The sequence below is a fragment of the Sprattus sprattus genome (genome assembly GCF_963457725.1).
Source record: "Sprattus sprattus genome assembly, chromosome: 7".
Taxonomy (NCBI): domain Eukaryota; kingdom Metazoa; phylum Chordata; class Actinopteri; order Clupeiformes; family Clupeidae; genus Sprattus; species Sprattus sprattus.
Window position 1 is genome coordinate 18,032,178 of NC_137926.1, and position 13,639 is coordinate 18,045,816.

Sequence of the window (13,639 nt, forward strand, 5' to 3'; positions counted from 1 at the left end):
AAAACTTAGCCGCTGCATTTCAATAACAGTCCATAGGTACATCTCATTTCTCAAGTATGTCTGTCCTTGATTCCTCCATCCTCGTCTCATTCCTTTCTTTTTATTCTTTTCCTTCACCTTTTTATTCGTATTCATCTGTAACCTGTAACATCTGTAGCCTGTTAAAAAGAAGGCTAGGCCTACATGGCACTAAATGTAGCCTTCAGGCTATCAGCTAACATTTGTATTTGGGCCTTTTGTTATTGCGGTAAAGCCCTCTGCTGCCGACTTTATATGAAACGTGTCCGATGTGTTTTGGAGCTCGCACTGCGTAAGCCACGTCCCTCTCTCCTCCTCCAGACGACCCCACAACTCTGTCTTAATTTGATTCTGCAGCAAGGAGGCACACTTAAGGAGGGGCAGAACACAGGCAAGTGTAGCTTAATCGGGGTACAGCTCGCTGAACTGAATAAATAAGCACACATTCTGTTGCAAAAGTTAGACCTCCATAACCTTCGAGTGCCGTCATCAATGCCACTGCATTTCGTTGTGTGCGCTTGGCATCAATGAGGGGAGCAGCTGCTGATTCAGTCTTCACTTGAGGAGAAGCAGCTTTTTGGGGAAAAAAGTACTATAGGCTGTTTTACTGTCAAAACACGTATCCTGTTCAGTGGTAGCCTACCGAACAATTTGACCAGCAAGGTTTAAATTGATTGTTTTTTTATACATTTTCCCAGGCAAAAATCTAACGGAAACCCTGGTATATGTGTTTGTGTGTGTGTGTGTGTGTGCTGTGAGCATGTGTGTTTAGGTCAGTACCCCAGGATGGCAGTATACTCAGGTACAGATTGAGCTCCCCTCTGGTGCAGACTTGGGTCTGCTGCTTTCCAGGGCCAAAGGCCCAGCTGGGGCTTACTAATGCGTTCATGCTTTAGTGAGCATGTGTTCCTATATTCATAAGAAGTCAATAATTTCATTTCCAGATGAGTGAGTGCCTAAGATGGTGACTGAATAATGTATGTTTTGTACTGTATGTATTTGTGTGTGCGGGTGTGTGTGTCTATCTGTCTGTCTTTCTGTCTGTCTAGCATCAAAACACAACAATGTGCTCTCCACCTCCAGACTAGGGATGCCCTGGGGAAGTTTGTGAAGAAAGCCATTGTCCACTACAGAGATGACCTTGACCTACAGAACCTCATGGACTACATACAGAAAGAGGTAACACATTGGCAACCAATCAATACACAATTCAGTCACCAAAATGTCCCCACAAACCTGCTGACTATGGGTACTTCATTCAAATACACACACTATAGAGCAGTTGGCTTCTAAATGAGAGCAGTCCACACAGACACACATCATAAGACCATTGCATTCAGCTATGCTACATAGACACCTATAACTCTCAACAGGTATTCTACACTTTGATAAAAGACAATCTATTCACATAAATGTGATATAATATCTCTGCATTTATTAACCATCATTCAGAGATGGGCATGAATACCTACAAAAAAAATGTACCTTGTTGCAAATTACAATTACTTGCTCATCAAATGTTTCAAAATCGAATACAAAATATTGCCGTGAGAAAATGTTTTAATTTAATTAATTAAAATACAAGTCCTTTGTAATCTATATTAAAAAAATATATACATTTTTAAAACTATTTTAGGCACTTAGCAGATTCGTTTTTCAGGAGTGAAGTGTAATAGCGATATTTCTGAGATCTCTAACTTTACAAGCGATCATTTGCGGACGTGCAAGAGACAATCACCAGTACCTTTACAGCAGAGTAAGATAACACATTTAGTGTAAGAGAAATACTTCCCCCCACCTTAAATAGCATAAAAAACAACATAGTCTCCTTCATGTACCGCGGGTATGCGCCTTCTGCGAGAGTGAACCATACCTGCATAAGACAAGAGACGCTCAACTGGTGTTGATGAATGCCAAGTGGTCTCACAAAGAGTTAGCGTGATCAGTGGATATGAATCCAGTGGGGGCAGTTCATCCTGTTCTTACTGGGGTTCTCCAGGATGTGAAGGGTCTCTAACTCTGATTTGCTGTGACTTGGTAACATCTGTCTACCCATCTGGCTTTCACTCCATAATGAGAATTTCACGAACAAATGCAGGGCGTCTTGACTTGCTGTTCAGTCAATTCATTGAGTATTTCAGCACAGCTGACAGAAGCATTCCATAGGGCTGAGCACTTTGCCATTGATGGATGATTCAGCCTAGAGAGAGTTGGATTGTGTTTAATTACTTTTTTGGTATCAGCGGTTGAACCCAAACTCAGTGTGTGTGTGTGTGTGTGTGTGTGTGTGTGTGTGTGTGTGTGTGTGTGTGTGTGTGTGTTTGTGGCATACCTGATGTGGGCTGGTGGAATGATGACACACTGACTTCTTGTCCCTCTGGAACTACTGTAATGCATGAAAGATCCAGTTCCTTCTTGTCGGCCTCATCTTGTTCCTATGAAACAACTGTGACATTTAACTCTTGTAATGGCTTTGTGGAGTTTTATGCATTTTCAGTTACAGTACCCACAATATCATCAGTTCAGTTAGTCCACATTCTGAATGGATTTCCTCCAGAAGTTCTGCAGTGTGATTACAGGTATGTTGACTGGGGAAACACCTGCTAGCATTGGTTCACTTTCTACTGTGTCTGTTGTTATCCATTGCACCGTAACTCCCCTGCATCAGTTTTTTTGGTAGTGCTTTATTTGGATAGTCCATCTTTACAGACATTACAGATGGTTTGTTGAAGTTTAAGTTTAACCCAACCCCTAACACAACACTAACCTTAACCAGAAATTGTTAACAGTTAAAAGTCAACAGCGTTTTGAGAGTTTTGTTTATAATCTGAGCATCTCTAGATAGTCTATAGGTGTCACGAGGCCAAGTAAAACAGGTTTGGAACCAAAAGCAGACAAAGGCAACAAATTCTCTTCAAAGGGGTCTTTTAATAAACCTTTCAGCAGAATGAATGTCTTTCAAAAACAGAGGCAGGAGATCCAACAGAAAAAAAAGCAAAGCTCAGAAAATACAAAACACGGGGATCTCAATGAGGCAAGGCAGGCAGCAAAAGACAGAAACATAAAAACTCACAGGCCAGGCCAGATGCACAGTCCAAGAAAACCCACAAAGGGTTAAATCCAAAATCCAAAGGCAATTCCAGGAAAACAGACAGGCAGGCAGGAGGAACACAACAGGAAGATGATGCAAGAAAGGTTTCCAGGCGGGGTCCAGGCAAGCGAGGAGATAATACAGCACTGAATACTCTTCAGAGCGCGGTTAAACACAGGCACTGACGAGGTCCAATTAGACACAGATGTGTGACCAGGCACAGGGATGAAACAAGGTCTAATTACGCCCGACTCACATTGTTGCGTTGATGCAACGGACGGTGGAGGAGGAGTTTGGCGCATGGGGTTCTGTTGATAACGGAGACGTTATAGTGAGATTGACAGGTCAACAAACCAATCACGTCATTAGTAAGCTTTTACCCTGTGAGTAGTAGCATGCTAACCCTAACCCATCATTAGACAGTGTGCTCAGACACCTCGCAAATCCTATGATACGTATTTCTCAGCTACAATAAAGGGGTTTTTACATTGTACAGTGTCTATTTCTCGGTAACTTTTAAAAAATCTAACCAAAAAAAAGTCAAACAACCAACTTGTAGGTACAAATACGACCATCTACGGAGTTTGGCAGCCATGTTTTTTTTTTTTGAGTTTGCCGCTCTGTAGACGTGAGCATATACGGGATATGATTGGCTAGTGCCTGTGCTGTCAGTTATGAATCAAAGGCAATATGATTGGCTGACGCATGCATTGCCTGTTGAAAAGTTTAACCTTCTTCAACTCTTGTCGCGAGCAAAGCATGAAACGCAACGCACGCGAACCAAACGGAGCCACAATTCAGTTCGGCAAAGGATGATGTCACCCCATGCAAAGTGAATGGGGATGCGTTAACCCTGACGCACCAACGCCTTCCAACGCAGCAATGTGAGTCGGGCGTTAGCCACAGGAGTGTTAGACCAGGCACCTGGAAGAGTCAGGCACTGATCACACGTACGCGTTGGAATGCGTTGATCCAACGGATGGCGGAGGAGCAGTCTGGCGCATGGGGTTGTGTTGATACCATAGACGTTATAGTGAGATTGACAGGTCAACAAACCAATCACGCCACTAGCAAGTTGTTTACCTTGTGAGTAGTAGCATGCTAACATTAGATAGGTGGTTCAGACACCTCGCAAATCCTATCAGACGTATTTTTCAGTTACAATAAAGGTTTTTTTACCTTGTACAGTATCTTTTTCTCGGTAACTTTTAAAAAATGTAACCAAAAAAAAGTCAACAAACAACTTTTAGGTACAAATAAGACCATCTACGGAGTTTGGTCCGCTATCTTTTTGAGGGAGAGAGAGAGAGAGAGAGAGAGAGAGAGAGAGAGAGAGCGCACAAGACATGGGGCACATGATAGAGAAACATGGATCCGGATCAGATCGTGACAGTAGGGGATTATCCAAATAAAGTATGATCATTTGTTTTTGTGAGATATCCACAGTCGTGCATACATATTGTTTGTTCTTAAGTATCTCCTTTAAGTTTGATGTTTTGGTGCTAAAATCCTCGTCAACTACCCTGAGTGTTCTCCTTGACATTACATTAGCGCTCTGGCTCTGTACTAATTCTATGAATAATTTTGGTCAATAGCAGCCAATGGGAACATGGCTTTTAGTACAATGGATATAGCAAGAGAGTCAATTTTATTTTGTGTCACTGGTACGTGATCAAAAAGATGAGCCTGTCTGTGTGAGGTCCTGGCTTTCTTATGTTCACCACTGACAAGCTCCTTATTGTGCTCATCAAATTCCTGGTGCCATTTTTTCAAGTGAGTTTTAAAATGTGATGTCGCTACAAGAGAGCCACAAATAATAACCTTTTATGTTTGTGCACAGCTGACACTATCTGATAGTGTAGTTTACTACGCACTTTATGTTAAAGCAATTTGCACCGAGCACCAAAGCCATTTCTTTCCTTGGGTTAGTGGTCGTGAGGCAACAACAAACAGTTCACAACGAGTGCGCTGTACCCAACAGTATGTGTCAAGTGATTTACCTGCATATAGTCAAAAGCTGTAGTAGGCTCATTTAGCCTGGTGATGAAAGTTCTAGTCTTATTGGACAATAAAATAACACATTTGATTTACAAGTATCTTAAATACACAAAATACAATCTCTCAAAATCTTCTGTCACAAATGACATCTGATTATTTTCCACCCAGCAAAATACTAATTACAAAACACCCAAAAGTAATTGAAATTCTGCCCATCTCTGGCTGCATTCAGACACGCTAAGCTCTTACTACATGCTAATTAAATACTATTCTCTCTCATATACAATATGACACAACAATAGGCAGAAAGATTGATCAACATCGCACACAACTGCGCTCTACACAACACACACAGGGATACACACTCACCCACACAGGACTGTTTCACTTCAGAGAGAGAGAGTCATATATTCAACACAGATACAAACAAACACACACACACAGACACAACACAGCAACACTCTATTAGGAAAGAGTCATACACACTCACACACCAAATCATTCCACACATCCATGTTGATCGGAGACTGGTAAAATTGCTAAAAAGTTGGGTAGCACTTTATAAGAACCATCATTAATAAACTATAAATTGATAGTTAATTACAATTACAGCAACAGTTAACAAACAATGATGATTAATCATGTTTACTAATTATTTCTAATGCTACAATTTATGTTATTATATCATTGATTTAGATTCTCATTACATTAATAAACTAGTTCATTCTTCTAAAGATTTTATATATTATAGTACAGTTTCGTTAATGATTACCAAATGATCATTTGTAAAACATCTAAAACACTACATAAATGAAAGAACCTTCGCCACTGGTTAATAATTACTTTACTAGCAAACTGTCTATAAACATTATTTGGATGGCAAATAGTTCTAATGAAGTGGCAACTGATGATTATAATGTTTTCGCCAAATGTTTATAGATACTTTGTAATCATCTATAAACACCTATTAATACACCTTTCCCCCATATTAAATGTTTATTAGGTGACTTAAAGAAGAGTCATTATTTGTGTGGCAAAACCAGAATTGCAGTTGATTTCTGTAATCAAGCTCAAACATCCTTATGAACAAACCTTTAAGTCAACGTTACCTTGCAGCGCTACACCAAAACTATGGGTTATGAAGGATATGAGAAAAATGGAATAAAAAAAACTCAACCCAACAGAGCAGTTATAAAATCTTTAATACAAACCGACAATAACAAAATACCTTCAACAGTAATTATCAGCAAATTGTCATGGACGGAGAGGCCAAGGGTGTAATGTATATTATGTGTTATATATGTGTAAGCACATCGAGAGTCAGTTCACCAGGTCAAATTCCTTGTTTGTTCTAACTTACTTGGCAAATAAAATCTGATTCTGATTCTGATTCTGATTACTGGACCCAAGAGCCCACACACTCAATGAGAGTAGTGAATAAGGTTGAGATTTAATTCTGTTTTAGTACCACCAGGCAAACCTCAGCAGTCAAAAACAGTGCAAGGTTCACTGCACAGATATCAGCCCAAGCAGTGGCTCATAGGAGCAGGCCAAATCCAGAGTACAAAGACAGATCAGTGGTCATTAACGGATACAGAGTACAAGGGCTAGGCGAAACCACATGGACCAGGCAAGCAGAGTTCATAGTCCAAAAGGTTTTAAAGATTCAAATATAGAAATCCAGGAAATCGCATCGGCAGGGTTCGTTTCTAGCGAAGTACAGGTAGTGTCACAACCAGTGAGAGCAGATCGTTGGACGATAAAGAGCGAGATAATCCAGTGACAGGTGAACCTCTTCACAAAGTTGAAATACTGAGGCTGAGGAGGTGAGTGGCCACAGGTGTGAGGGTGGCATTGCTGGCGATTGGCTCAGTCACTCGTCAGAGAACCAGGAAGTGCAAGCTGTATACAAAAGACTGAAAAGAGTGAATGACAGGGGACATGACACACACAAAACTAAACACATCATGGCAGGACACAGGATAAACATGAAATTGGATCCGGAGAAACAGGGCCAGATTGTGACAATTCTATTGTTTGTTGACAGTAAAATAAAGTTTAATTAACTATCAATTTACCTTTTATGAATGATGGTTATTATAAAGTGTTTCCTTCCACAGAGCTACACCCATATCAGATAGAGGCCATAGCCTCTAAGGGTCAGATCAGGCCCAGAGCCATTCCAGGATCAAGTGCTGTCACACACACACACACACACACACACACACACACACACACACACACACACACACACACACACACACTAGTCATACTGTTCATGCTGCACATAAGCATTTAAACAAAATAGCACTGTCAAATAAGAGGAAATAGGAACATGCAGTTCCAACAACACATCAATAGATTTGTGGATTCTGTATGGTACGAAGCAATGTGCTGGTTATGTTTGTGTATGAGACATTCTGTGTGTGTGTGTGTGTGTGTGTGTGTGTGTGTGTGTGTCTGTCTGTCTCTCTCTCTCTCTCTCTCTCTCTCTGTTTGTATATGTATGTATGTACGTGTATGTCTGCGTGTATGTACTTTAAATACAGTGTGTGTGTGTGTGTGTGTGTGTGTGAGTGTGAGTGTGAGTGTGAGTGTGAGTGTGTGTGTGTGTGTGTGTGTGTGTGTGTCTGTCCTGGTGGTCTATCTAATCCTCTAGGTCTACGTTGGCTGCTCCATGCTGAGCTTCACTGCAGCTAATGATGAAGGCACAGGGGACAAAGAGAGAAGCGGAGTGAACACTGAGTACATGTCTGGGTTTCTAATAATAAGTATCTCTCTCTCTCCCTCCCTCCTCTTTCTATCCCCCACTCACTCTCTCCGCTCTAACTCCTTCAATCCTCTCTTGTCTCTATCTCTTTCTTTTTTTTTCTTCTCTCTCACACTTGTTCGATCTCTTGAAACTTTTCACCTTCTAATCGTCCTTCCCTCTCTCCCTCCACTATTGATCTATCTCTCCCTCTTGAACATACTTATTCCCTTTTTCCTCTCACTCTCTCGCTCTATACAATCCCTCTCTTCTGGCCCTCTGCTAGTTTACATGCTGTGGCTGGAACAACTACACTGACTGGTCCTGGAACCTGTATTTTAACTGTACCCATGGCAACCCCAGCACTGAGCGGTGTGGAGTCCCCTACTCCTGCTGTACCCCTGTGCCGGGAGAGGTGAGGGTCTACGATACACAACTACATACGACTACATTTTAGCAATTCCATGTTATGAAAGGGGAAAGTGGAGGCTACAAGTGTACTTTATAGTAACCAAATGTAGGCTATAATTACATTAAGTTAATAAGTTAACAGAACATTAGGTGAAGGGCTGTAGTTTTCCATTGTGCTCTTTCTCTCCCTGTCTCTCGTCCTTGCTCTGAACGAGTCCCCTGATCTGAACGAGTGTAGTAAATGGTCAGAAAAATTGATGGATCAATCAATGATGGATGATACCATGGATCAATCAATGATGGATGAAACCAAACTGATTGTGTATTGACAGCCATTTCCAAAGGCAAACTCAATGCAGAAAGATAGGGCTGGCAGTAGCAACACAACACCTTCATAAATAATACAACCAAACAATCTCCCCAACTGCCCCACACCACCACCCTACACCCACACAAATACCCCACTCCACCCCCTACACCCATACAACTACCCCACACCATCCCAACACCACCACCCTGCACCTACACAAATACCCCACACCACACCATCCCAACACCACCACCCTACAGTCACACAACTGCCCTACACAACCACCCTACACCCACACAAATACCCCACTCCACCCCCTACACCCATACAAATACCCCACACCATCCCAACACCACCACCCTGCACCTACACAAATACCCCACACCATCCCAACACCACCACCCTGCACCTACACAAATGCCCCACACCATCCCAACAGCACCACCCTACAGTCACACAACTGCCCTACACAACCACCTTACACCCACACAAATACCCTACACCCACACATATACCCCACTCCACCCCCTACACCCATACAAATACCCCACACCATCCCAACACCAACACAACTACCCCACACCACCACCATACATCCACACAAACCCACACCTACACAACTGCCCCACACCACCACCATACCGCCACACAATTACCCCACAACATCCCGTCACAACTACCCCACACCACCACCATACATCCACACAACCCCACACCTACACAACTGCCCCACACTACCACCATACTGCCACACAATTACGCCACAACATCCCGTCACAACTACCGCACACCACCCAAACACCACCACCCTACATCCACACACCTACACGCAAGCACATCAATAAGGCATCAGCCAAAACACTACAAGTCACTTCTCCACTCAGACATACCGCTACAACTGAATACTGAATGCTAATCTCTCATGTATATTCTCAGTCATGCATATTTAGTCCACTGCCTTTCTTCAAAACACATGCTCGCTTGTCAAGACAAACGCCTACTTAATGGACGTAACATCAAGCGTGATACCAAATCAGACACATTCGAAAATGGTTATATGGGGGCGTTGAATTGTGCAATGCAAGGGCAAGGAATTGGAAAAGAGGCTTGTCTCCATGAAAATAAATAATCTTCCACATATTTCAAGTGCACACAACCCCCAAACTGTATAGCTGCGTGCCCCCACCCTCCTCCTCCTCCCTTCAGAGTAGAGAGCACACCCGTGGGCCCGAGGCTGCTTCATAATCACGCATGATGATAGCTGTAGATCACGCTTGGGACCCGGCAGCCCTTACACTTTGATTGCTCCCGCAATCAGACAGTGTTTTGAGGGGAACGAGGCAGACCAAGATGGTTGTCATCTCTCAGGCCAATTCAGTTGAGTGGGTCTGCCCGTTAGCGGGGCTCTGACATGATTTTTCTAATAGTGCGTCTCAGGCAGCCTTGGACGAGCTCTTCACCTGCTGAAATCAGGGGCTCCCGCCAAAAAAAAGCCTTGTGCTAATGTGTTTAGCAGTGGGCCTTGCAGGCACTGGTCAGACATGAGTCTTATGTATCCGACTCATCTTACACTTATGAGTCGGATACGATGATGATGATGGTGGCAGCGATGATGGCCACGATGGCTATGATGAATTGATTCAATCTGCCATTTCCAGTTTAAAAGTTAACAGATCTAATAAGGCAAAGCAGCCAACAGTCCCAATCCAAACGCAGTGCAAGATCTTTATCAGATTAAGGAAAGCTCTATTTCGAAGGCAACCGTTGCTGGGAACTGAGATACAATCTTATCTTTCTATGTTACGGACACCTATCCTCCAGTAAAGTAAAACTTCATCATTCCCCACTTAGGTACCCACTGATTTCATCACTCAGACTAATTGGGTTTAAGGCCCTTTAATGAATGATACAATTTTGGAGAATTTTGGACCATCTCCCCCACCTGGTTGCCCCCCTGAACCGTTTCATCTGGGGTACTGCTGCCCCCTTCTGTTCAGTTTTACCAACAGCTCAATAAACTCAGCTGCACTGATAATAGTTATATACACTCTTAACCCAATATATACACAGTGATTTTGCCCTCCTGTACTTTAACTGTATCTGTTAACTCTAGCTGTGGACATGCACGTGTGCGTTTGTCTACCAGGCAGTGATCAACACCATGTGTGGCTTTGGGGTGCAGACACAGAACTACCTGGAGGCGACCAAGTCTGTGTATGCGGTGGGCTGTGCTGACCAAGCGGTCCAGTGGATCGAGTCTCATCTGCTGCTGGTGGGGACCCTGGCCCTGGGATTCGCCCTGCCACAGGTGACACCCACACATAGCAAACACAACAACACACATGCATATATATACACACATAACAAAGACACACACACCCACACAGCAAACACACACACATTCATATACTGTATATACTCACTTAAACAATAATGAGTGCCATGCTGAGACAGGTAGGGCCTGATTTTTCTTATGTTGTCCATAGGAAAATGGGAACAACATTTCAGAGAAGGGTAGTTGTTGATCCGTCATCAGTCAGGACACAGAGGTTTCTCATCACTATACACATACTGTACACACAGACAGGCACACAACCACAGGTTTAAAAAATGCTGCACAAAATCAAATCCAGGCCTTGCCTTCATACTTAGTCAATCTGTAATGTGTACATTAACATCTGGGTTGCATACATACTGTATGCGTGTACACTCATATCCGTACAGACATGTTCATCCATATGGATACAGACACGCTAAAAGCATAATGCATGCACAGTCCGCCTATTGCATCTGAACCTTCCACAGCTGTTCTGCAGAATTCACTGCAGAAACATGGTGTGAACATTAAATTAGCTGATTATTTTTTCTGCATTTACATTCATTCATATATCCTTCAGCGGCAGTAATAACAGATGTGGTACTTTAAGTGCTTTTGTGCCCATTTGTAGGTTTCTCAGGTTTAATTGAGTGTTTGATTGAACAGGCAGGGAACATACGTGCACTGCCAGGAGTGCAGAGAACTACACGTAGCGTGCTACACAGACAGAACGCTTCCCAGGCTTGCTGCCTCTCCATACTGACAAAACAATACTACTCCTCTTCTCTCATTACCCTCCACAATGGAGCAGAAAAACACATACCCCAACAAACCCCCCCCCCCCCCCCCCCCACGATTGCCACGTTCTTTTTATATATTTACTCTTTCCCACACACAGAGAAACATACATATATTTATACACAGACATATGCACTTGTCTTTAGCCACCCACCCCCAGCCTGTCCAGAGATCAAGAGCCCACGCTGTGAATTACCCATGAAGCCATCAAGACAATTGCATTATTCTGCAGACGGCTTTGATGTTGTGTGATGCCGATTTAGGGCACACCGTGCTTTCTTCATTTCGCTCTCTACATTCCGACATCACCCCTGATGTGCAGGCGCATCTAAATCAGCTTCTACAAATGCCAGATTGAGGAAGGAACTACATATCCTTTATGACAGCCCAGAACAGCCACACACACGCATACCTCTCACTGTTACAACTGAAAGCGCACTCATGCAGAATAATTGCTCTATTCTTGGGTGCCAGTAAGTTATTTGGATGAGATGGACAATCCTCTGAAGGAAACAGAGTTGTTGATGTAACTGTGAGCTGTCAGAAATAATCAGACTAACTACTGACATGTTACTGTGGCTGTATGACTCGTGTGGTCTTCATGGCCAACTGGCATAGTGTGAAAACAAGAAAAACAGTTAGACTGATACAGTTTCTAGACGTATTCCAAAATTACTTTGTTCGAGGTTACGTGAATACCTGCCAAAAAGGAACGCAGGGATACTGGACTGTATAAGAGGCACTCCTCGGTGACAAGGAACACGTCTGTGTCGACATGGCAGCTCTTGCCTCCAGTTTATGTTGCCCTGTTTGTGTTGCTGGCGGTTCCGTGCGCTAGAAGACAAGCAGTGGATGATATTACACAGTGTTGAGATGTGGCCCGCAGCCAGCTGGCACAGACTTCAAATGGCCCTTCGAGATGAAGATTTCATGCTCTGGGTTAGGAGGGAGAGACGTCTTTATGGAGTCCATCCATACACAATAAGTAGTTGGGGGGGGGGGGGGGGGGGCTTGCTCTTGGAGATATCTATGAGCTCAGAGCCTGACCAGCCGGGTCTCTTCTACCCATACAATACATTCTGTACAAAATATTACCGCAGTTTGTCCCCCTTCATCTTAAAGCGACTGAACTGATCAAAAGCTGCTCACAGCCTGAATGAAGAGTTCGGACCTGTTCAGAGTCAGGACTCATCAGTCCCAGGACACATCCTCACTGATAGAGGGGCTTCCCTGCATTCCCACTTAGCCTGCAGTAGTTATACAATGGCTTCCAGTCTTTACACAAACGTAGTACCTTGTGCTGCAGTGCAGATGGAAATGTATTGTAAGATAGCTGGTGGGAGCAAGTTAAGAGAGCTGATCACACTTAGCTATTTCCTTACACGTAGAGTGCACAAAAACGTGAAAAATGTTCTAATAGTTCAGACCGGTTATGTGAGATATGTATGAGGAATTTAAGACATTTGAAAGTACCACTGAAATGTAAAGGGTACAGAATAACATTAAGCTTTATGTGTGTGTTGGCCTTCAGATGTCTGCATGAGTTGTATGATGCTCGCTGCATGAGTTGAGATCTTTTAGGTCTGTTCTGTTCTTTCCTCGCCATAAATTCACAGTTGAAGTGGCTAAAGGCTTCTGTTGAACATGACAAATAATCTGATCCAGTCTATTTTATATAAAAAAAAAAAAATTATTTTCTATATATACAGAGTGTAAACATTCACTATGTCTATGGGGATGTTCTCAAATGCATTAAGTTCTTAACTGCATTTGAAAAATAATATCCATTCATTATTTCCAGATCGCAGGAATTGTGCTTTCCCAGCTTCTCATCTCTCAAATCCAGAGTGAGATCAGCTCAATGATGTGAAGACAAGGATATGAAATGAAAGACAGTGGCACTTATGATGACAAAGATGACGATGAAGATGATGATAGTCAGGATAA

The 13,639-nt window shown here is 42.9% G+C and overlaps 1 protein-coding gene across 1 annotated transcript in view; it reads left to right on the forward strand.

The window, feature by feature from the left end:
* tspan33b (tetraspanin 33b) overlaps window positions 1–13,616 on the forward strand; it is a gene marked incomplete at its 5' end in the record, with an annotated part of 21,798 nt that extends 8,182 nt beyond the window's left edge. The window contains 4 exons of the mRNA XM_080842772.1: window positions 1,102–1,197; window positions 8,143–8,271; window positions 10,724–10,885; window positions 13,494–13,616. Coding sequence (XP_080698898.1) covers window positions 1,102–1,197; window positions 8,143–8,271; window positions 10,724–10,885; window positions 13,494–13,562 — 456 coding nt within the window. The 3' untranslated portion in view covers window positions 13,563–13,616. The remainder of the gene's footprint in view (window positions 1–1,101; window positions 1,198–8,142; window positions 8,272–10,723; window positions 10,886–13,493) is intronic.
* Between the last annotated feature and the right edge of the window lie 23 nt (window positions 13,617–13,639).